This window comes from Herpailurus yagouaroundi, unplaced genomic scaffold, assembly GCF_014898765.1.
Source record: "Herpailurus yagouaroundi ecotype Mexico unplaced genomic scaffold, PumYag 29, whole genome shotgun sequence".
Taxonomy (NCBI): domain Eukaryota; kingdom Metazoa; phylum Chordata; class Mammalia; order Carnivora; family Felidae; genus Herpailurus; species Herpailurus yagouaroundi.
In genome coordinates this window covers 61,586,933-61,611,201 of record NW_024412377.1, presented here as the reverse complement: position 1 = coordinate 61,611,201, position 24,269 = coordinate 61,586,933, and the positions used below count along the sequence as shown (strand labels likewise).

Sequence of the window (24,269 nt, the reverse complement as noted above, 5' to 3'; positions counted from 1 at the left end):
GCCTGACTGAACATCTGGAAACACGCCTGCATGACCACAATTATCAACCATTATCAGGAGGTAGGAAAGTAGAAGCATTAAATGCTCACAATGAAAAATTAAGAAGCAGGAACAATTTAAAGGGTTTAGGGCAAGGACTGTTTCTCAGGGGATTTTTAGGTGTTATCTGATACTTTTAACTATGTACAGCTAGTTCTTTGACAAAGTTTAAGGGTAAATAATAGAAAGAGAAACAGTGCTACTTTATTAAAATACTGAGTTTATTTCACATGTATATTTTTGTCTCCCCACCATTTCCATTTGTCTGACCACCACTACTACTATGTCCTATCATAACATTCCATACATACTTAAAACCAAGCAAAGGGTGGAGCTCCATCTTTAAAAACTAAACAGGCATTTTGGACAACACATTCTTGGCAATGGAACCTGGACAACATTTATCAGACACGGTAGGGAAAGTTCTCACTCTGCATTATAAAAAGGACAGCCAGATATCAACTGTTACAGAAATGAAATAAGACGGAAAATTTTAACAAACTGTTTAAACTATTTTCTTAAAGAGACTTCCTCCACTGCCAGAGATCTTGAATAGCCTGGAAAACAAAAAAAGAAATGTGGTTAAAAGAACCACAACACTTCACAGACACCAATAAATTAAACCATGTTTCTTTGTACAGTTCAACATACCTATTATTTTTCATCCTACCACCAAAAAGGTTCAACTCTAGATAATTAAGAACTGATTGCAAGGGAATTTATACTCAGACATAATTTACTTTCAAATACTTCAAAAAAGACAAAGTCATGTGAATCTTTGTAAACGAAGTCAATGGTACTAGTAGGCATTTAACAGCTTACATAAATGAAATGAAAGAGCAGAGAGGCCAGTTTGGCCAATGCTGCCTATGTCCTCTGCTCAGGGCTGCCAGACTTAGCACATAAAAATACAGAAAATGCAGTTAAATAAGATTTCTGTTAACACAGTTACATATACTTAGTTCTAAGCCTGTAGAACACATACGAAAATATTATGTGTACTTGAAATACACTAGATTAACTACTCAGCCTTGTTCTTATCTGATTTGTTAAAGCACTTAAAACACCCGTCTTCTATTCTAAGGCATCATCTGCTTTTCCATTCCTTAAATGTAAGGATTTAAATGTTGTCTACTGACAAAAAAAAAAAAAAAAAAAAAAAAAGCATCACTCCACTTCTACGCCTTACTTCAATACATGAAATCTATACTTGTTCTCATACTAGTATGAATATCCATGCGAAAGAATTATTCTTCAAATGAGTCATGATTAAGTATAGTTGTTATACACTTCAAGTTCGCATTTCATTTCCTATCCATAAATAATGTTCTTTTAAGTCCCAGGGTGCCTGGCTGGCTCAGTCAGTGTAGCATGTGACTCGATCTCAAGGTTGTGGGTTCAAACCCTACATTGGGTAGAGAGATTACTCCAAAATAAAACCTTTTAAAAAGTAAATAGATAAAAAATAGTCTTGATGTTTGTCAATTCTTTACAGGATTCAACAAATTCCTTTAAAACAATAAAATACAGGTCAGTGAGTTCTTTGAATATCTCTGAATTTACATAATCCTGCTAAACAGTCATTTAAAACTAAGAAAGTAACCTTTATTTGATGTACTATTTAAAAAATGTCACTAAGAACATTTACAGCCTCTTCTCCCAAAATATGATTTTAGTGCTTCAAATACACAGGATTGATTCTCTCAACTACTGTTTTTCAACAGCCACTGGGTTTCAAATGCAAGGGAAATGAATATCAAATGTTGAGAGTCTCATAAAATCTTCCTGGTCACTCAGAATTTTGTACAATCAGTTTTGAGTAAACAATACCTTTAAATAAACATTTACCAAACTTTGATCTGTGGTTTCTCCACAAAAAAACTACAGTTGTTTTCATTAGCTCTTAATTCAAGAGCTTATACAAAGACTTACTAGTATTTCTCAAGTCCCATCTGGAAGGGATTTTACTAGCCAAATCCTCATAAGCAACTTTTTCACAAGGAAAACTATACAAGCAATGGCAATATTTTATACATTGTGATTACTTGTATATGTAGGCACGCCATAAAAACGTGAAGCATTTAAGCTTTGATAATCTCTACAACAATAAATGAAACTACTTTTTAATACTGTAGAAATTTCATCCTGGCACTTCAAAATATGCTTCCAGTTGTGTTTATTTTAATTTTAGAAAGAGAAGAGAGCACATGTGTATGAGGGGAGAGGGGCAGAGAAAGAAAGAATGAATCCAGGGCAGGCTCCACACTCAGGTCCACATGGGGCTCTATCCAACAACCCTGGATCATGACCTGAGCCAAAAATCAAGAGTCCGATGCTCAAACAGAGGCTGAGCCACCCAGGCACCTGCCCAGTATGCTTCCAGTTTTAGAGTCAGAAAATACTTCTGGTAACAGTGAATTCAGTTACTTTAGCTCCAAGACTGATACTATACCATTTGTGGAAGGCCTTTACAACTTTGGTTATTATTTTATCTTCTCTGAATTTTTCTTAATCACACACTTTATTTCACCACTTTCTTTGGTACTAGCGGGAAAAATCACGTCTTAGGCTTCCTTGTTAGTGCATGCATCTTTCCACTATTTGCAATACTGGACAATTGTATACTGCAGTTTCATAGACTTTTAACAAATGTCCAGTATTCAGAAAACTCACAGAATTCACTTGCATTTTGGGGTTCAAATATAAATAAACAGAATAGCAACCAAAAGAGTAAAAACGAATTTCATCTCACAGCCTTATCAATCAAGGCTAACTTCCAAAGTAATAGTAAACAGTGTTGAAACACTGAAAAGGGTTTCAAATTGGAGAAAAATAGTGCTGCCATGTAAATGATTTAAGTGCTACCTACTGCTGCAGAAAATTACCTCAAAAGGACAAATTTCATTTACTGAAAAAAGTTGGGCACAGGAGGCTTAGGGATTGATTCCTGACAAAAACCATTTAACACAGCATATATTCTGTATATACAAGATACCTAGCACCCTTACCTGTTTTTTACATTTTCCTTACATTTGAGTCAGCAACCATAAGACAATAAAAATAAATGCATCAATTTCTACTAACAAAATAATATATAACACAAATTAACAGCTGATTCAAGCTACTACATTGAGTATTAACTACAATTTGACTTCTTGCTTCCTGATTTTACACATTAGGTCGATTTCAGCAAAATGTGTTTCCCAAGCACACAAAAAAGCAAAAGACCAGACTACCTCAAATAGTCAAATGGAGCAAGGAAACCACAGCACATTTCTTTAGCCAACAGAGTAAAACTGCGCTCAGTAACGAAGAGATAATTTACCAACTATATAAAAACTGAGAAAAATGTACTAAGAAGTTATCTTCTCAATCTCTGCCAACTAAATTCTTAAGAGTTTCCATGTACTTAATCTGAAGTGTAATAGTCTGTGGTTAGGAACCTTTTAAAAGAAGCCAACACTTAAAGAAAATAATCATAAATAAATCACAATAAAAAATTTGGATTTGGTCAGGTCTCCTGAAAATTCAGTTACCTCTTGGTCAGTCATCCGGAAGCAATTCTTCACATAATTGATGAACTTGGCTTCCACTTTGGGAAGAGAACCACCCTAGGAAACAAAAGCATTATTGCGTTTAAGTATAGGAACACTGTTTTTGAGATATTATGAAATTCCTCACAGATCTGCATACTCTTACATGGACCATTGATTCCTTGCCCCTTCAACTCTTTCATTTTAATAATACTGAGTTTTTAGACCCAGAAAGACCTATTAGGCAACAATATATAGAACAGGAGTCTTTCATAGTCCTCCTATATTGATAGGTTTGTCAAAATTTCAAATTCTCTCCAACCACCCTAAAAATATAAAATATGAGCTACAACAGATTCTCAGGCACTCAAATATGTCAGCTTGACTGCCTACTCTATTATATACTCCCCCAAACCAAATGTAAAGCAAATGTATACCCCTTGAGTACTGCAAAGAGATCAAAACTGAACATCACTTAATACATACTAAGAACCTAAGTCCAGCACGCTAACCTGGAAGTCAGTTCAAGAGGTATATGAAGTCCAAACGGGAGAAAAATTAGTCCTACATTTCACTGATCTCTAAAACTTGGCACCTCCTTCAGTTATAGACATAGGGGATGAATCACAACAGTACTAACACCAAGTTATTTTCAAAATATTTCATCAAATATTTTCAAAGACTGCAATTACTGCAAATATCTTGCGGTTTACAGTCATTTCTACTTTTGAATTATCTTATTTAACATACTAAGTATATCGTCTTTGTTCCTTATTTTGGTAACTAAATTTTACTTTTTCTTGTAACCTGAAACATCTATGCGTTTTAAAAAGACCAAGGTTTCAGAATGCCAAAGGAATCATAGCACAAAATAACTGATCAGAAATATGGTATGGGATTCTTAAATTGCCTCTATAACCTAGAAAATAAACCTGTCATTTCCATTTTCAAATTATTTGCCACATACATTCTTATTTGATTCATTCAAATATTTATTGAGCAGCTAAGGAGATACAAACAAAGGTGATTAAAACATGGTCAAAGAGGTGAGGCAAATGCACAAATCATAGAAGGTATAATGTTCACTGAATCACAGCAGCCAAAAGAAAGTGCTTTAGGAGACTAAGAATGAGATTGCTTCCAGCCTGGAAGGGGGCGTGGGTGGGTGGCAAATCAGGAAAGGAGATTTGAGATTAAAATAGAAGACTTCAGTCTGGATTGTTGATGACACTCAGTATGGACTACATTTCTCTCTCCTTTTCCTCTCTCCCCAGCTTGGGGCTTAATTTACCAGTAGTGCCCAGGACTGTTCAATTCGCCTGTAATTAAACCAAGGAGATAGGTCCATATTAAAATGGGGGGGGGAGGGTTATCTAAAAAGGTCATTTTAGCACTGTGAAAGGGATAAATATAAAGCAGTGACACCAGAAGACTAGAAAGGTTTACAGTATTACTAAAGCAAAAACAATACATAATACATTCTGCTTCTAAATGTTATTTTTCCAACTGACTCTTCACTGCACAAGGAAATCTACTGAAGCCAGGTAGAACCTAGAAAACACAGGAAAAACATGGGCAAAGGAGCAACTTTTCCTCACCATCCCACGTTTATTCTCAAAAACTGGGGTCTAATATTATATCTCTCAGAATTCTAGCTTTTCTCAAATGTTTGAATACATTTAAATTGATTATTCCATTCCATTTTCTACAAGTCCAAATTCACTAGTTTAAGAAGTTTAGTTCTCCAGTCAAGTAAGCAGCAGGATGAGAGCAAATTTCTTGTTTCCACTATTTAAGACAAAAGGCAACTAAATGTAAGCGTATTGGTCAAAGATCCACATATATTGACTGGTAATACCTTGGTGTAAAAGGCAAATAAAAGGACTCAAATTAGGAGGTTTTTTTTTTTTTTAACTATACCAAGCAACCAGCAGCTTGCAATTTTGTAAGACTCATACGCCCTCTGCTGGTTCTGTAGCATCTTACAAAAAGAAAGGAAAACGTTCTCATTGAATCTTTAACATCTGAAGTCAGAGACAAATCTTAAAATCAACTTACTTGTATTTCTTTTATGAAAGAATATATACGTAACTTCAAATACGCAAAAAAAAAAAAAAAAAAATCACTGAGACTAGAAATGAATGTAAATAACAAGTAATACACTTCTGAAAACCAAGAGCACATAAGGGACAGATACATCAAGGAAAAACAATAAGGAACAATCTTGTTCCAAGCCTTCACAATGGTGTTTGAGAGAGGGGAAAATATACCTTTATCAAGCTTCTTCAGGAAAGATCATTTTACTCACTTTTTCTATACTTGCTTGCATTTTTGCTTTAATGTCTTCTACAGAACTAGGTCCTTTCGGTGTTTTGGGAGTCTTTTCCTGTTTTTTGAAAGATTCTTGACCCTGAAAAACAAGTTGAATTTCGAAAGGTTGTAAGTGTATACACTTACGTATACTGTTAAAACCCATCCTACATATGTTCTCAAGAAAAGCATTATTTACAATCCTTCCTTGTAAAATGTATACAACCAGAATTCAGGTGTCATAAATTAATTCATGACTGAACAATTATATTCTTAAAATCGTTCCTTAAAAAATAGAATAGTTTGAGTTTGCTTTTATATTTCACATCAGATTAGTTCACACTTAAAAAGGATACCATCAAAATTGAAAGCATAAGGCTCCAAGAATTAAGCAAGTCAATGCAGCTAGATGCCTGATACCCATTCCCATAGCTTTTAAATAGTAACCTCCAAGACCAGGTATTGTGGTTCCTTTAAGCTGCTATTAGGTTCTAACATGCAGCCAGGGTTGAGAAACTCTGCTATGCCATAAATAATATCTTTCAACAAATAAGATTCCTTACAGGAGACAACTCTAACACAATAAAATCTTTGTGCTGGCTTTCTCTTCCACTAGAATGCCAGAAATGATACATATAGGATAATGATTACCAACAAGCGTATTTTAGTGCTTTTAAGACATCAATTACAAGTGTTCTCCAAGCACTATCAAATTTCAGACTACCTTCTTCCATAGAACTTTTAACTTTCCTAACTACTTCAACAAAGGCTGTGTTTAGGTATATGATGCCACTCACTTTTGATCTTGGTGTTGATGGTTTTGAGTCTTTTCCATTCTGGTTAGATTTTTGTGCATTTTTGGCTGGAGTATCTCGTATAGACTGCAATTATAAATTAATCTTAATCAATGCCCTCCTACGTAACTGCCCCAAACCATATAAAAGTAGTAGTTTGCTAAAACCAAAAAAAAAAAAAATTCTGACCAAAGTTTTAAAGTGGAAGAAGGCCACATGGGTAAAAAAAGTAGATCACTGTCCACTACTAGGAAATCTTAAGACTACCCCAACTCAGGGCTAATTTAAAAAAAAATTTTTTTTCAACGTTTATTTATTTTTGGGACAGAGAGAGACAGAGCATGAATGGGGGAGGGGCAGAGAGGGAGACACAGAATCGGAAACAGGCTCCAGCCTCTGAGCCATCAGCCCAGAGCCCGACGCGGGGCTCGAACTCCCGGACCGCGAGATTGTGACCTGGCTGAAGTCGGACGCTTAACCAACTGCACCACCCAGGCGCCCCATGGGCTAATTTTTAAAGTATTAGATCATTAACTCCTCCCAAGCCAGCTTTCATTAACTACAAGTGAAGAGCACAAAAATTTATCTATCATCATTTGTTACTAGCAACTTCTGGCAACCCTGTACCATTGTATCCTACTTACTTTCTTTACTGGAGCCTTTTCTTCAGCTTCCTCATCATCAAAATCATCATCATCATCACTACAAATGAAATGAGCCATTATTACTGATTCAACGCACTCATAAACCAAGAAGCCTATGTAGAAACTGGCTACGAACCAATTTCATAGAAGAGCCGATGAATCAATAAGTTTAGACAATCAAATCAAGGTATTAAGAAATTTTGAACTTTCTGGAATTGACAAAAAGAACTGAAAGCAGGATCTTAAGAGATATTTGTCCATTCATCATCATTATAGCATTATTCACAATTTCCAAGAGGTAGAAGCAACTCACATATCCATTAACAGTCAAACAGATTTTTAAAATGTTCTATATATTTAATGGAATATTTGAGGTTTTTTGACAGTTATCACAATTTACATTCTTGGAATATTCTGTTTTAATGAATTCCTGTCACATGCTGAAGATGAATAAATCTTGAGGACATTAACTGAAAAAAGACAGTCACAAAAAGAAACATACTGTACAATCCCACTTAATATAACACATCAAAAGTAATCTTTATACTCTTTATAGAGCCAAAAGTAGAATGGTGGTTGCCAGGGGCTGAAGATAGAAATGAGTTGTTTTCATGAGATTTTCAGTATTACTACAAGAGTTTGAGACCTGTCAAACAATGTGAATATGGATAACATTCCTGAACTGTACACTTTAAAAAAAACCATGGTTAAAATGAGAATTATGTTTTTACAATTAAAAGGCATAAAAATTTTACAAAGTGGAGATTATAGTTTAAAGAAATTAAAATAAACACATCTAACGTTCACAGATCAGTAGAAATATTTTACTGAGGTGGCAACTCTATTAATCTACAGGTTCATCGAAATCCTTGAGTCCCAGCTGGCTTCTCTATAGAAATTGATCCTAAAATTTGCATCAAAATTCAAGGAACCGAGAGCAGCCAACAACAAACTTGAGAAAGAACAAAGTTAGGATTCAGTATTTTCAAAAGAAACCCACAAGAACTACAAACCAGGACAATTGTTTTAGCAGAAGGATAGACCTATATCAATAAAATTCAAGAGTTGAAAGGCTAATAAATAGTGCTGGGAAAACTAGAAATCCACATGCAGAATTTAAGTTAGTCCTCTACCTCACACCATGTACAAAAACTGATTCAAAATGGACCAAGGGTCTAAATTTTTAGGTTTGACACCAAAAGCACAAGCTAACAAACTGGACTTCATAAAACCTTAAAAAAAAAATGTAAGCTAATATAACACTGTGTTGTCAACTATGCTTCAATTAAAAAAAAAAAAAAGAAAAAAAACCAAAAAATTTTTGTGCAAAGGATACCACTGAAGAGTGGAAAGAATGGAAGAAAATATTTATGAATTGTATGTATCTGATAAGGGACTTGTCCCAAAACATTAAAAGAAAACTAACACTGGGATACCTAAGTGGCTCAGTCAGTTCAGCTCAGATCATGATCCCACAGTTCTGTGAGTTTCAGCCCCACATGGGACTCTGTGCTGACAGCTGGGAACCTGCCTGAGATGTGTTCTCTCTCCCTCTCAGCCCCTCCCCAGCATGCCCACGCTCTCTCAGAAATAAACAAAAAAAAACCCTCTTTTAACTCAGTAATCTAGAAAAAAATCAAGACACAAACCTTGGATTGTAACTTGTTCTGTGAGCGTTCCACAAGACGAGCAAACAAGTCTACAATAAATTAACTTGATAAACCAGTGAAATCTGTAGTTAAGAAGAGTATGTGACACCAAACATCCTATCTCACAACTAAACCAACGGTTCGCTCTGTAGGATTGGGGGTGATTGTCTCCTATGCTCGGATGATTGGTCTCAGGTCGCAGTGTTTGGTAGAAATCAGTGATTTTTCAAAATGTTGGAAGGTGCCCACAACTGGCACTAGGGTATTTTTTGTCACTTCAAAGCGCCTATGGACAATCCTTTGCTCCTTTGCTTCATTCTAGGTCAGGCTGCCGGCAGATACAGACCCTTTCCTCTGCTGCTTTATTGCCAGTTACACTAAATAGATGACAAGTTTATTAATACTGTACTGTAAAAAAGATTCCACTGAGCCAATAGATAGCAGTGGTGCCATTACTGGTAGTGAAAGTCATCCTACACAATAACCCTCCTCTCGTCTCCCTCACACCAGCTATGAAGGTTTTCCAAGTGCAGGTTAAATTTAAATTCTCTTTATGTTTTGTATTCTTTATTATTTTTGTATTATATTCCAGTATTACAATCATTTTCATATGAATATTTTTGCATTGTGGGACGAATCATCTGAGTTTCCACTATTTCTTATGAGGAAATTCACTGATCTATGAGTGCAAACATGTTTCTGGAATAAATTATGCCTGCAAACCAAGGTTTTACTGTACTAGGAATGCTTCAACATAAATAATTTTTTTAAGTTGTGTATTTCTTTTTGAGACACCATGCACACGCGAGCAGGAGAGGGGCAGAGAGAAAGAATCCCAAGTAGGGCGTGATCCCACAAACCATGAGACTATGACCTCAGCCAAAATCAAGAGTTGGATACTTAACCAACTGAGCCACCGAGGTGCCCCAAAGTAAATGGTTCTTTTAAAACCCAGTCATAAATCACGTATTGTATGATTCCATTTACATTAAATATGCAAAATAACTGATTTTATTAAAAATGAGAAACAGTGGCTGAGTAGAGCCAGGTGAAGGAAGTGATTATAGAATGATTTCGGACGACATAACAACATTATATACTAGTCAAAAAGTTATTCTTCAAGGCGCCTGGGTGGCTCAGTTGGTTAAGCGTCTGACTTCGGCTCAGGTCATGATCTCACGGTTCGTGAGTGCGAGCCCCGTCAGGCTCTGTGCTGACAGCTCAGAGCCTGGAACCTGCTTTGGATCCTGTGTCTCCCTTTCTCTCTGCTCCTCCCCTGCTCACGCTCTGTCTCTCTTTCCCTCAAAAATAATAAACATTCAAAAATAATTTTTTTTTAAGTTTCCTTTCCTTCTCAGGAGCAGTTTCATCTATGTGCAACCAAAGGAAACACCCATCTTTTCAGAATTGGGTTAAAATGGTCAAGTATCATGTAATACATACAAAGCCATAGATACAGTCCTTTAAACAGTGATTCTGTCAATTTTGGCTTTAGAACCCAATCTCTTTATGTGCCTCCCCACACTAGAAACAAGAATGACAATGATTTCTATAAAACCACTGTCATAAGCGGTTTTATTTAACTATCTCTACCCTATACATACGTTATCTGACTACCCACCCCTTTACCCCTTCTTCCCTTCCATGAAAACTAACAAATACACACACACTTCATTCTTCCCACACTACCAAACCTAAAGGCAACTTGGAACATGGAAGAACAGAGACTACTCTATGTTGTGGTTGTATCAGGAAAAATCCCCATTTTAAAGACAGGAAATCTTTCAAAACCCAAGCAGATTGAAGGTAACAATCAGGTCCCTACTCGAAAGCCTTTCTTCCTAGAAGAGATTTTCTCCTCAGTGAATATGCTACTGTGCATAGACAGTATACCTAGACAAAGGTAACCTGAAATCAAGGACTAAATAAACTCAAATATAACTAAGCACCATACACCATCCATATACACCATCCATATTTCTCATTTGTTTTAAGCCCATTTCCCCTATTTCTCTTGGAGTGTATCACTTTAATTCTTACTGATAACTATACTCAAAAGCAGTTAACAATAAAGTACCAACTATATTGTTTTAAATTTGATATGCAAGTAATTTTGAATTTTGTTAAGCATTCAACTCAGCCTTTTCCTACTTTCTGCCTTCACTGTCCTGCCCAAAGGGCTTTTTAAAGAACTACCAGGTTGGCTACTTGAGGTTACTGAAAACCTAACTCCCAGACATGATCATTAACTAGTGCATGTTTGATCAGTCTTTCCTATATTCTATTCGAATTACGTTTTCAATAAATATATATGGACCAACCTGGGAACTCAGAAACAAAGCTGTCAATTAAAAGTTCAACTTATTACAAATTACTGACATTACTGGAAACAGGAAAGACCAATTATAAATACCATTTTATTCTTTAGTGGGCATGTAACTGTTTACTTAGCCTAACCAAATTTAATAAACCTATCAAATCCTTTCCAAGAAAATCTTAATCTCTTTTAGAAAAATTTTATCAGTAACAATCAGAGAACCAAGGGCCAAAATCCTTTGGGGGGGGGGGGGGAGTCGTTAAATGACAACACACAAAACAAATGTTGCTGGAGCTATTCAGATTCTCTTTTCACCCAAACCATTCATCATAAACTGTTCAGTGGAAGACATACCTAATCACATGTTCACTAAATCTTCGTCAGAAAAAAGTTATCTAGTCGGACACGTTTGGGAAATCCTGCATACTCTTGAAAATTTGCAACACACTGCAACTTTTCGTTAACGTTTCTGAGAAAAAGAGCCAACAGCAGGGGAGGGGCAGAAAGGGGGAGACACAATCTGAAGCAGCCTCCAGGTTCTGAGCTGTCAGCACAGGGCCTGACGCAGGGCTCGAACCAACCGTGAGATCAAGACCTGAGCTGGAAGTAGGACATTTAACTGACAGAAGCACTCCCACACTGCATTTTAAAGGTTCTTAATCCCAATAGTATCCTTCAACTCAGCTAATGTAATGCAGTGACAACCACTGATCATTTACTCTTTCTTTAATTAAACTCACTTAATTTCATGGAGGACTGTGGTAAATAACTTTCATAAACTACTCCCCATACAGCTACATCAAGTTTCTAGAACACACTTACTCTTCATCATCATCGTCATCATCGTCATCTTCATCATCATCTTCATCGGCAGCAAGTTTTACTTTTTTCTTAAAAAATAATACATATATATATGTTAATATATACACACATACTCATATACAAGTGCTGATCTTAATCACCAAACCAAAGACCAAAATCACCAAACCAAAAGAGATCTTTACACCTATACCTGTGGAACCTTGCTACCACTTCCAGGGGCAGAACGTTTTCCAGATATACTAAGGAGTTTCACATCCTCTTCCTCTTCATCTTCTGACTCTGCATCTTCCTCCACAGCTAAAATAAAAAATTATTTATTAGCTACGAATAAAACTCAACCAACAAGCAAGAACTCAGAAAAAAGAGCATAACATACAGTAAGGAGCATTTAAAAATTTTAAATGAACATTAAAAAAGAACTATGAGGGGCGCCTGGGTGGCGCAGTCGGTTAAGCGTCCGACTTCAGCCAGGTCACGATCTCGCGGTCCGTGAGTTCGAGCCCCGCGTCGGGCTCTGGGCTGATGGCTCAGAGCCTGGACCCTGTTTCTGATTCTGTGTCTCCCTCTCTCTCTGCCCCTCCCCCGTTCATGCTCTGTCTCTCTCTGTCCCAAAAAAATAAATAAACGTTAAAAAAAATTTAAAAAAAAAAGAACTATGAAAACAGCAAATAGGGAACCGAAAATTTTTTTAAAAAGCAACTTTGAAGGCCAGCACTCTACTAGGCTTTAAATGAAAAACAAAAACAAAAAAAACAGGCTTTTCCAGTTTAAGTTACTCTATTTCCACTTCAACCTATTAATAAAGACGGCAGTACTAAAACTAAGCATGCTTTACAAAGTCCAAATTGGGAACAAAGTTAACTGCATTAAAAGAGAATAAACAGCACAATACATAACATACCTACTAAGTGCTGTCCACTAATATGCACAGGCCCTGAACCGCATTTCAACCGTAAGACCACAGGTGGTGTTATTTCAAAGCCCCCAAGGGAAACCTGAAAAGGAAAAACTTTTAAAAATCACTAAATATTGTGAAAACAAAAGTATTTGGTATAAATACCTGTTCATAACAGACTTACAAAAATGTAAATAGGCAAACTCATAAACCAAATGAACAAACCAGTGAACCTGTTTCTCACCTCTAACAGGTAGCAAACCACTATGTTCAAGAGTTGACCATTCAACCCCACAGTGACATAAGACACAGCCAGTTACCAGAAGTACCAAAGAAAATTCCTTCTTCAATGCCCTTGGTGTAGTAACCTAAAGGGCACCTACCGTAACACAACAGAATTAGACCTTAACATAAAATCCAGCAGTTAAGTGCCCTTACCGTCGGCTGTACAGACATTTTCAAAGTTGCCAGTGTGACTTTAATTGGACTGCCTTCATAATTCATTGCCTCTGCTTCAACAATGTGCAATTCATCCTTTGCACCAGCTCCTAAACTGACCTGTGAACAAAAAGTTACTTCAACTTTAGTTATTCTACTTTAAAATTCCCCCAAAATTTGTCTGCAAAAAAGAAAAACCAGAATTATAAACCCATTATCACCACTAATGGAAAACTAATTTGTGCACAACGTTGTCTCAAGTTTTATGTGGCCTTGCCAATCATTTCTCATACTCAAATTTGAAACGCTTAAAAATTTGATGGCATTGTTATAGGTTATCATCTACCCACAGTATGGATCACCTAACGTTTACTGACCACTGACTGCAAGCTAGGCAGAAAGGCTACAGGCTAGTCACTATAGAGGACAAAAAGATTTATCACTGCCTTAAAGGGCTTTACAATGCAGCCAAAGAAGCAAAGTACATAAATATGGGCAGCATATGTCACAGTATGTCACAGTAGTGTGACAGAACTTTGCGTGATTACTAAATGAGAGGTAAAGAGGCCAAGTTTTACACCACAGGTACGTAAGCAAATACATACAATACTCAGTTATAAAAAATACTATTACAAAGTTATTAAGTCACTCAAACAGGAATAGACTGAAATCAAGAAAGGTTAAATAGTTTATTTTGAAAAGTTTAACTTACCGTTCTTAAAGATAACTGGTGCTCGTTTTCATCATTATCCACTTTAAAGTGATAATCTTTGTCAGCCTTTAGTTCACAACCTGAAAAGGGGAAAATAGCAACAACAAAAAAGAATTAGCTCTGAAACTTAAGTGAGGGTAACCAAAAAAAAAAAAAAAAAAAAAAAAAAAACAGTTAATTTGTGAACAGATTTTCCACTATTCTAGCTACCAGATGGCAAGGCAGAAGTATCTCTTCCTGGGTTTCTTAAACACAAGTGTCTATAAATATCAAATAACATCCATACAGGGCTTTATAAATTCTACTTCCCCACTATACTATCTCATTTTCAGCTACACTATTACATTCTTAGGTAGAAACAGGCCCAAAAGTTTAGTAAAAACTGAAACCAGTATCTGAAACTAAGTCTAATATACAAGGTTGATAAAATCGCACTGTTTAAAAAAAAAAATTACCTACCTAAGTATACAGGACAAGTGGCAAATTTAGAAATGAATGGTTACACAAACACCTACGTGAATTTGTATTTACAAGGGAAAAACTACAAACATGCATCAAAACTTGGCACAGGGATCAATATCCTATCCTTGAAGTTAACAGAAATGATATGCATTAAATTATGCTCAAATTATGTTTAAGATTAGCTATATCATAAGGATATTTCCAATAGAAAGGATTAAACCGTATACTGACCAGAAACCCCAGCTAGTCAAAACAGCCTTACTTAATGTAGGAGTTATCTACTCCCATTCCATCAATAGGCAAGTTGTTTCAAGTACCGACAGAATAACATTTTAATTATAGGATTCCATTTAATTGTCATCTAACAGTTACGGGCACATAAATGCCTAAATGTTATGTCAATTAACACATCTCAGCATGGTCTATTAAAAAAAAATGTGTAACCAAATTTGCACTATTTCACAGCCTGACTGACAAAGATATGGCCACGACGATCAATTTCACTTAAGATTCAAAAACCAAAGCTGGTCGCTTTCTACTATGGTACTGGAGTTCTGGAGGGAAGGGAGGTCAAGATTCCAAAATTGTATCAGATCTTATGGACTCAAACTGAAACCTACACACATCTCCTATCTTTTCAAAAAGCCTGAAACCTACACACATCTCCTATCTTCTCAAAAAGGCTGTTTGCTCAATGCCGCACAGAAGGCTGTTTCCACCAGCTTCCCTCCAAAAAAAAAAAAGAACATACATATACTTACAAATAACGCATAGAGACAAGGGTCTTGCTTTAGATCTATCTAGTCTCTAACTACAAGTACAACCTTCACTGAATCACTTCAGTTCTGAGCACGAGCATCGTCACCTGCAAAGTGGGCTAATTTCCACTTACCAATATGAGATAGGAAAAGTACTCTGTAATTGAGATCTGCCATCGTAGATGTTAAGCACCGAACAAAGACTTCCAGAATCTTGGCTCTACTCCCCACTTCACCCAACATTTCCCGCCTAACAGTTTCAATTAAGCCCCAGGATCCCAGGCTCCGGAGTGACAAGACACCAGGGAGCCCCGGATGTAGTGCCCACACCCCCCTCCTTCCCCCAACCACGTGGCAACCACGTGCTCCCAGCGGTTGCGGCCTCCTCACGCCCGGCCGCGCCTCCCCTCCCCCCGTAAGCGGCCGAGGCACCGGGACTGAATTCTCCGCTGTAGGGCTCCAGACTCCTCAGGCCTGAGGCCAACGCCGGACTCTAAGTATCCTTTCCCCCAGAAAAGCAGCCACTGCCGCACACCACGGACCCCCACAACCTCCAGCCGGACGCCGGGACCCGGCATCAATGACCCCAGCCAAGAATCACAAGCCTATGAAATCACACACTCCAAGGGAGAATAATGCCCGTGGCCCTACCGTGTGCTACAAGCAAAGCCGACCCCTCGGCAGGCCGGTTCTACGTTACCTCAGGCCCTGGGCCTCGGATCGCTCACGCCCCAGGCTTCAGGCCGCCCTCCTTCCACCGCTTCATGCTTCAGTTCTCCTCTCCCGGCCTCCCATCTCTTAGGCTGCAAGGCCCCAGCGGCCCGCTTCCCTCCCTCTACCAGCCCAGGTTTCTCTATCAGCCTAGGCCTCAGTGGGTTTCCCGCCCCCCCACCTCAAAGCCACCAGGCCCCGCTCGGCCTCGCCCCAACCCCCCAGCACTTACCGAAAAGATAGTTCTGGGGCCTCAGGGGGCTCATGTCCATGTCCATCGAATCTTCCATGAGGTGGTGGCACGCACTTAGGTGGAAGAGAAGGCGGACGGAGAAAAACGACTACTGTTCCACAGAACAGCCGCGCAGGACGGAATCACACCAGGGAAAGGACGCGGGCTCCCTGCGCACATATATAGCACCGTGAAGATCTCGCGAGAGCTTCCCAAGTCCCGTCTCCGCGCGCGTGCTCGGGAGCCCCCCCCCTCCCTGGACGGTCGCCCTCCCGCGCAAGCGCTCTTCAACCCCACTCCTTTCTACCTCGCCCCCCACCTCCTCCAGGTACTTCGCGGGCTCCCACCGAGCAGGCGCACTCGTACCCGGGCCCCACCCCTCCGCCGGCGCCGCCTGTGCGCACGCGTGCTTTCTCCTGGTAGCGCGCGCTACCCTCCTCCAACCCTTCCACGTCCTCCCCGGTTCTGGCGGGCCGGCCTAGCGCCAGAAGCCTGCGCTGCCCACCCTGTAAAATGGCGACGGCAGTCCTTGGCTGTACTAGGTATGGAGAGCGAGCCGGTTGCAAGTGACCCAGAGAGCAGCTGGGTTCACCTTTCTCCATCACTTCGTGTCTCGCAGACCTCCAGACAGGCATAACCACCTCGGGATTTTTACTTGCCTGAAGGCTTGGGCTCAGAGTTTATTGTTTCCCCAAAGTTTAAGCTTCAGGTGCCAGAAACTGTAGATTACTGATTTTTCTTTGTTGGGGAGAAAGGATGTAGTTGCTGTCCAGACTTACTCAACCGCTTTTATAGCTCTTTCCTTTCTGAGAAAACATCTCTGAAGTTGAAATCACTCTTTGTCATTTGGGGCCCTTTGGGGACTGAGTGAACCTCTTCCATACGAGCTGGGCAGGAACCGGGCCTGATTGCTCCAGATACACAAGATTTTATAAGGGCTTTATATCCACAGTGTGCCCCCACGTAAGATCCTGTGTGGCAGATGTGACTACCCCCACTTTGGAGACCAGACAACAGTCCAGAAGAGATGAAGCAAGGTGCCCAAATGGAAGAAGTGGTAAGGCAGGGTTCTCTAGCTCGAAGTCCAGTGTTAACAGCCCTGTAAACAAGTGTGGAGGGTTATGTGTGAGTCCAGTCTCTGAGGCAGTGCAGTTCCTAATCTTTAACGTTGCTAAGAATGTTCTGACCTGTGAAGAAACCATATGACTTAAATACATAGATCTCAATTAAGATTCTTTGGGAGTGAGCCTGAAAATTAGCATTCTAAACAAGCTACACCTGGACAAACTGAGGATGCCCCCCCCCACCCCATCCCCTGGGCATTGGTGCATTTTTTTAAGGAATCCCCTAATTATCTTGTTCACATCAACAGGTTAAAAAATTTAATACTGGAAGGAGTAAAAATAGTGACAGCAGTGCCCCACCCCCTATTCTCCAAATACAATCTAGTTGGGATGATAAACTATAATACATGTGAATCAACTATTAATTAACAGTATCATAATTCTAAATTTGGAGAAATCAGTGTAACTGATATGTGAATGCCACCAAGCTGTTCCCCACCCTCAACCGAAGAAGAATCTTCACCAGTCTGGTTCTTGGATCTTTTGAGACGCAGAGTATGACCAATTGCTAGAGGAAATCTTGACACTTAGAAGGAAATATTTGTAAAGAACTGAGAAAAGGCAGGGAGGACTATGATAGGAAAAGATAGGATTCAGTAGGCCGAGAGGGAAAGCTTGGGAACTGAGGTCCCTGAGTGGAGAAAAACACCTATTTTGGAACAATGCTGGGAGTGTCAGACCACAGCAAACCCCCTCAGGCATAAGGTCCCTCTTAAGAATTAATGGACACCACCTACTTCCCCTCAGGTTCCCTTCAGGAATTTGACTAAAGACCTGACTAAATATAAGTAGACCATAAAACAAATGACCCACATGGAACAGTATGGCCATAGACCACCTACAATGGAAACAAGCCAATCAGTAATGGGCAGCCCCGCACCTAGAGCTATCAAGCCAATAAGAGTAGGACGTGAGAAGAAACAAGGTGGAAGGGAAGGGGGGGCAGCCAAAACCTTATAAAACAAAGACCCTTGCCTATTGTCACCGGCATTCACTTTAGAATGCCCCCACTTCCCCCTCTCTGTTAAAAGAGCTTTCATACTATTTTTCCTTTCTCATCTTACACTCTAATAAACTTTTGCCTGCTGCTCACTTTGTGTTCACCTCTTCATTGTTCAAAGCGGTAAGACAATGAATCCCAGGTATTGAGGTAAAAAAAAAATCTGCAATCTTAAAAAAAAAAAAAAAGATTTAGGCATGAGAAAGAATGAGAAAGTCTCAAGAGGAACTATAGGAGAGTGGAGGACGAGAGGTTAGTTGTCTTTGAGCCCATGCCAGTATCAGTTGGGACTGCTTTGTAATTTCTTTCTGGATTCTGGACCGTGATTATTCAAACACAGCTTTGCACAGAGCCTGAGCGATGTGGGCACTATATCTCATGTTACATAAAGAAATACATTTGTTTTTTAAATATCTTCAGCACCTAGTCTAGGTATTATCTCATGGAATCAGGCAGTTAAAAAAAATACAGCATTTTTTTTCAGATTTACAAATGTAATGAATGCTCACTTTTTAAAAAAGTTTTTTTTAATGTTTATTTATTTTTGAGAGAGAGAGTGTGAGCAGGGGAGGAGCAGAGAGGGGAGACACAGAATCCAAAGCAGGCTCCAGGCTCTGAGCTGTCAGCACAGAGCCCAATGTGGGGCTCAAACCCATGAAACATGAGATCATGCCCTGAGCCGAAGTCAGATGCTTAACTGACTGAGCCACCCAGGCACCCCAATGAATGCTCACTTTTTAAAATACAGTAAAATTATTTAGGCCTATTCAAAGTGGGAAAGTAAAAGTGCCCTTCTTTCCATAGTCCCATTCCTATTCCCAGGGATTAAGTGAGGTCATAAAGATCAGCCCCAATTCAATAATGCTGGTACCCTCATAAGAAGAGGAACAGGGGCACCTGGGGGGCTCAGTCAGTTAAGCAGCAAACTCTTGATTTCTGCTCAGGTCATGATCTCGAGGTTCGTGGGTTTCAGCCCTGCACAGTGCTGTGTGATGACAACATGGAGCCTGCTTGGGATTCTCTCTCTCCCTCTCTCTCTGCCCCTCCCCCCTTCATGTTCTTTCTCTCTCTCTCAGGATAAATAAATACACATTTTAAAAAATGAAAATAAAAATAAACTTTAAAAATGAAGAGGAAAAGACAAAGGCAGCCATCTACAAAGCCAGAAGAGAGCCCTTTCCAGGAACTGAATCAATAGGCACCTTAACCCAGCCTCCAAAACTAAGAAATAAATTTATATTGTTTAAGCCACTAATCTATGGTATTTTGTTATGGCAGCCTGATCACACTGATATGGTAAGAATGTTTGTACATGTATCCTTATGGATGTCTAAACGTAGTTTCGTAAATATATTCTAAGTAATGGACTTGTACAGTAAAAGGGCAGGTATGTGTTTACAAACATATACACACATAATGCATCTTTTTATTGTTTACATAGAGTCATACTTTATATATTGTCTTAGCCTGTTTGGGCTGTTGTAGAAAAATACAGTACATAATGTGTATCTTATAAACAACAGAAATTTCTTTCTCAACATTTCTGGAGGCTGGATGTTCAGGATCACGGTGTCACTGTGGTCAGGTAAGGGTCCTCTCCAGATAACAGACTTCCTGTTCTGTCTTCACATGGTGGAAGGGGCAAGGGAGCTCTGTAGGATCCCTTTTATAAGCACACTAATCCCATTCATGAAGGCTCCATTTTCCTGACCTAATCACCTCCCAAAAGCCCTACCTATTAATATCGTCATCATTGGGGGTAGGATTTCAACATAGGAATTTTGTGGGGACACAAGCATTCAGATCATAGCACTGTTCCTCAACTTCCCTTCTTGATTTTGTGTAATTTAGCTAGCCTTCCATGATATAATATGTAGAGGCCCACTGCTTCCTTTTTAGGAGTTGTCTAATGGTCCACAGGATACATATATGCTATTGTTTTAATTCCAGGTTTTTTTATTCTTTCATTTGTTAACACATTTTGTGATGGAAATTTTCAAACATCGCAAAAATAGAATACTGTAATCAAAACCTACGTACCCATCACTCAGTTTCAACAGTGATCAACATCTAACTAATCTCGTTTCATATACACCCTCCCACTATCCTTCTCCCTCACCCTCTGCTGGATTAATTAAAGAAAATCCCAGACAGTATATTTTCATCTATAAATACTTCAGCATGTATTTTTAAGAGACAACAATTCCTTCAAACCTAAACATAATACCATTATGATACAAATCAAAATTTTAAATAATTACTAATATCATGAATTATCCAGTTCAGATTTCCCCAATTTCTCACAATTGGTTTGTTTGAATAAGGACGCAAACAAGGTCTACACATTACACAGTGAGACGTGTTGTCACTTAACATGTCCCTTTATCCTCTGTATTTTGTAAAAGTTAGCAGTTAGAGCTGCTGTGTCAAATGGTTAGTGGTTGCTACGAACTACATGTGGCTACTTAAATTAACTAAAAGGTGTAAGTCAGTTCCTCAGTCTCACTAGCCAAGTGCTCAATAGCCATGTATTGGATAGCACACAAAACCATTTCCATCACTGCAGAAAATTCTGTTGCACAGCTCTGATGTAGCGGCTTCACCAGACTCATGTTCACTGTCTTGACAAGAACACTTCATAAGTGGCAAGAATACTTCCTGTTTTGACAAGAGACACACGATGCCTGGTTGTCTCTCTTTTTGTGGTGTTATGTTCAGCTATTATCAGCCCGATTCTTCCTTTATGAAGTTCTCCATTCACCTAAGTGTTGACTGATCACCGCCTCTTTTATTATTTCTAATTTTACCACTCCCTCTGCATTTATTAACAAGAGAATTCTTCTATAAAGGAGAACTTTTCCTTATCAACTATTTGGTTACCCTGAAAAATAGTCCATAAGTGATTGTATCTTTCCTTTTATTTACTTGTTTTCAGAATAACAGGTAGAACCCTAGCTGTCTACAAAGATGACTACATTTTTTTATTACCTTCGTGTATACATGAATTTTGACATAGCTAGTATTCAAATGTATTTTAAGAAATGTTTTTTCTTGCTCACAATGACCCATTTGTGCAGTTAGATCCCTTTCAAGTTGGCTTTAATATCTTTGTGAACATTACTTTCTAGTATGATAGAATATCCCAGGCTCACTTTATACATTTCTTGCCCCTGAACTGGATTCGGCCATTTCTTTAAGGATCCTGATCCCTTTATTTTTTTATAAATGTTTGTTTGTTTGTTTATTTATTTATTTATTTATTTATTTATTTATTTATTTAGAGAGAGCTTTTGCACTCCCATGAGCATGGGAGGGGCAGAGAGAGGGGGAGAGAGAGAATCCCAAGCTGGCTCTGTGCTGTCAGACCAGAGCCTGACTCAGGGCTCGATCTTACAAACCATGAGATCATGACCTAAGCCAAAATCTAGAGTCAGACATTTAACCAACTGAACCACCCAGGCACCCCTGGATCCTGATCCCTTTAATGGGAATGATATTAGAGATCACATTTTAGTTGTGAAAGGTGTTTTTTGCTATTGAGTTGGTTATTTTTCTAGGACTTTTCAATGGACAGTGCATACATAAAAGGCATTATACTATCCTCATTGTTTTGCATTTTCTTTTTTTTTTTCCCCTCACTTAGCATGGACATCACTCCATGGCACAGCATGTAAAGGTTTGTCGGTTGCTTTTTTTCACATCCCATTTTAGAGCTGCACAGTGTGGCTGTACTCCAGTTTACATATCCAGTTTCCTATCAGTGGGCATTTGGGTTGTTTCCAGTTGTGTGCTATTGCAATCAGCACAGCAATGAATACCCTTGAACATGCATCAGTTTGTGGTTGTACCAGGTTTTGGTGGCATTACGATGGGCCAACTTGGCTAGGGTGGTTTATAGTTAGGGTGGTTGACAATAACATTTTCACAAGAAATTTGGTGGGCAGAAGAGAAGCAGCAGCCATGCTGGGTTTCATGCACAGAAGGTTAGGGCAGGTACTTCTGCTGTGGCTAATGCACACGGTGGCTTATATACCACCTCACCGGTTTGGCATGGGGCAGAATGCGGGCCTACCCCTGCTCTACCTCCCCTTGCATCCTCATTCAGTTTCCTGACTCCTAGGCCTTGTGGGTGCCTAGTTCAGGGACAAAGACACCACCTCCTGCGAGATACCCAGTCCCTCAAGATTGGGGGCAGTGAGAACTGGCATCGGTTGTGGTCTGTCCTCATGGGTTTCAGCTCACGTTCACCAATGGTTTGTCCTGTGCTCTCTCACTGTATATCCATCTATGCCTCCTGACTGTCTGCCCTGCAGACATCAAGCTGCAGATCAGACATGAGGACGGCAGCCTTGCAGCTCCCACACCGCAACTGACTTTGGCTAGATGTTGCCCATCCCCCTTTACATGAGATGTAAAATGTTGTACTCCCACCAGCCTGTGTCCTCACAGTATCATCTACAGAGTATGTTGTGAAACTTTTAGATTTTTGCCAATCATATAGATAAGTAATATAATCTGTTGTGGATTTAATTTGCACTTGTCTCATACCCTATTTTATTTAACCTCTCTATTGTTAGACATCATACCCTATTTTATTTAACCTCTCTATTGTTAGACATCTGGGTTATTTTTGGTTTTTCAATGCTGTGGACTATAAAATGATGAACATCCTTAAACATACATGTATTCCTGAAAGTTAAGTCTTCAGGCAATGCCACAGCTTTGTTTTTGTTTGTTTAAGAGATACACAATACACAGTAAAATTCACCTTTTTAGGGTGAGGCTCTACAGGTTTTGACAAGTACATGGAGTTGTACAACTATTAGTCCAATCAATATAGAGAGCAGTTTCATCACCCCAAAATCCCCTGGTATTTTTGCAGTCAGCCTCTCCCCACCACCTCCAGCTTCTGACAATCACTAATCTGTTTTCTCTCCCTGTTTTTGCCTTTTCTAAATTGTCATATAAATGGAACCACACAGTACATCGGTTTTTGAGTCTGGCTTCTTTCACTTAGCATAATGAATTTGGGGTTCATCCATACATTCATTGTTTATTATTTTACTGCTAAGCAGCATTCTGTACTACATGTACGATAGTTCATCTACTTATCAATGAAGGATTTATAAGTGTTTTCCGGTTTTTAGCATTTACAAATAAAGCCACTATCCACATTCTTATACTGATATCTATGTCAATATACATGTTAGTTAAAAATTGGGTAACTGCTTGGGAATGGGATTGCTGGAGCATGTGGTAATAGCATGTTTAACTTTATAAGAAAAGGCCAAACTGCTTTTCTAAGTGGCTGTAGAAATTTACATTTCCACAATCAGTGTTTGAGAGTACCAGTTGGCTCCTCCTCCTTGCCAGCAGTTGCTACTGTCATTTCTTTTTTACTTATTGCTTTATTGAAGTGTACCTGATGATATCAGTAAACTTGCATGTTTCAAGAGCGTACAAACTAGATGGCATGCCTTGGGTTCAGAAACAGTTCATGTCTGGAGCGTCTGGGTGGCTCAGTCAGTTAAGTGTCTGACTCTTGATTTTGGCTCAAGTCATGGTCTCATGGTTTGTGAGTTCAAGCCCACATTGGGCTTTGCAGTGACAGCACAGAGCCTGCTTGGGGTTCTCTCTCTCCCTCTCTCTGCCCCCTGCCTACTCACAATCTCTCCCCGCCTTCTCTCTCTCTCAAAATAAATAAATAAACATTTTTTAAGGAAGAAAACAGTTCACATCCAAATCAGGGGAATAACAATCCTTTCAAAAGAGGTGGGATTTGAACTGATTCCTAAAGCATCAATGAGGAGCACAGGGAGCCATGTTCTA

General features: G+C 39.0%; 1 protein-coding gene and 1 long non-coding RNA gene across 3 annotated transcripts; one reads left to right on the top strand and one right to left on the bottom strand.

Annotated features, from left to right (window-relative positions):
- Positions 1-239: 239 nt before the first annotated feature.
- On the bottom strand, positions 240-16,491 carry NPM1 (nucleophosmin 1). Of its 2 annotated transcripts, XM_040444847.1 has the most exons (11): positions 16,317-16,491; positions 14,154-14,233; positions 13,442-13,561; positions 13,010-13,103; positions 12,299-12,405; positions 12,109-12,176; positions 7,321-7,378; positions 6,680-6,763; positions 5,881-5,982; positions 3,576-3,650; positions 240-596 (listed from the first exon to the last, which is right to left on the bottom strand). In XM_040444847.1, the coding sequence occupies exons 1-11, from the start codon at positions 16,372-16,374 to the stop codon at positions 558-560; spliced, it is 885 nt and encodes a 294-aa protein (XP_040300781.1). In that variant the 5' UTR covers positions 16,375-16,491; the 3' UTR covers positions 240-557. The 2 variants fall into 2 exon arrangements, with proteins under 2 accessions (XP_040300781.1, XP_040300788.1); XM_040444854.1 differs by lacking the exons at positions 240-596; positions 3,576-3,650 and adding an exon at positions 4,834-4,891.
- Positions 16,492-16,635: 144 nt separating this feature from the next.
- LOC121010973 (uncharacterized) lies at positions 16,636-18,532 on the top strand. The gene is made up of 3 exons (XR_005781444.1): positions 16,636-16,858; positions 17,269-17,373; positions 18,188-18,532. It is a non-coding gene; the product is annotated as an uncharacterized LOC121010973 (long non-coding RNA).
- The last annotated feature ends 5,737 nt before the right edge of the window (positions 18,533-24,269 follow it).

Bases quoted from the DNA above. Each gene is read 5' to 3' on its own strand.
- NPM1 (XM_040444847.1), bottom strand. From the start codon at position 16,374: ATGGAAGATTCGATGGACATGGACATGAGCCCCCTGAGGCCCCAGAAC. The intron at 7,379-12,108 runs GTAAGTGTGTTC...TTTCATTTGTAG, and splicing joins GATGACGATGATGATGAAGA to TGATGATGATGATGATTTTG. The intron at 597-3,575 runs GTAACTGAATTT...TTTGTTTTCCAG, and splicing joins TCCGGATGACTGACCAAGAG to GCTATTCAAGATCTCTGGCA.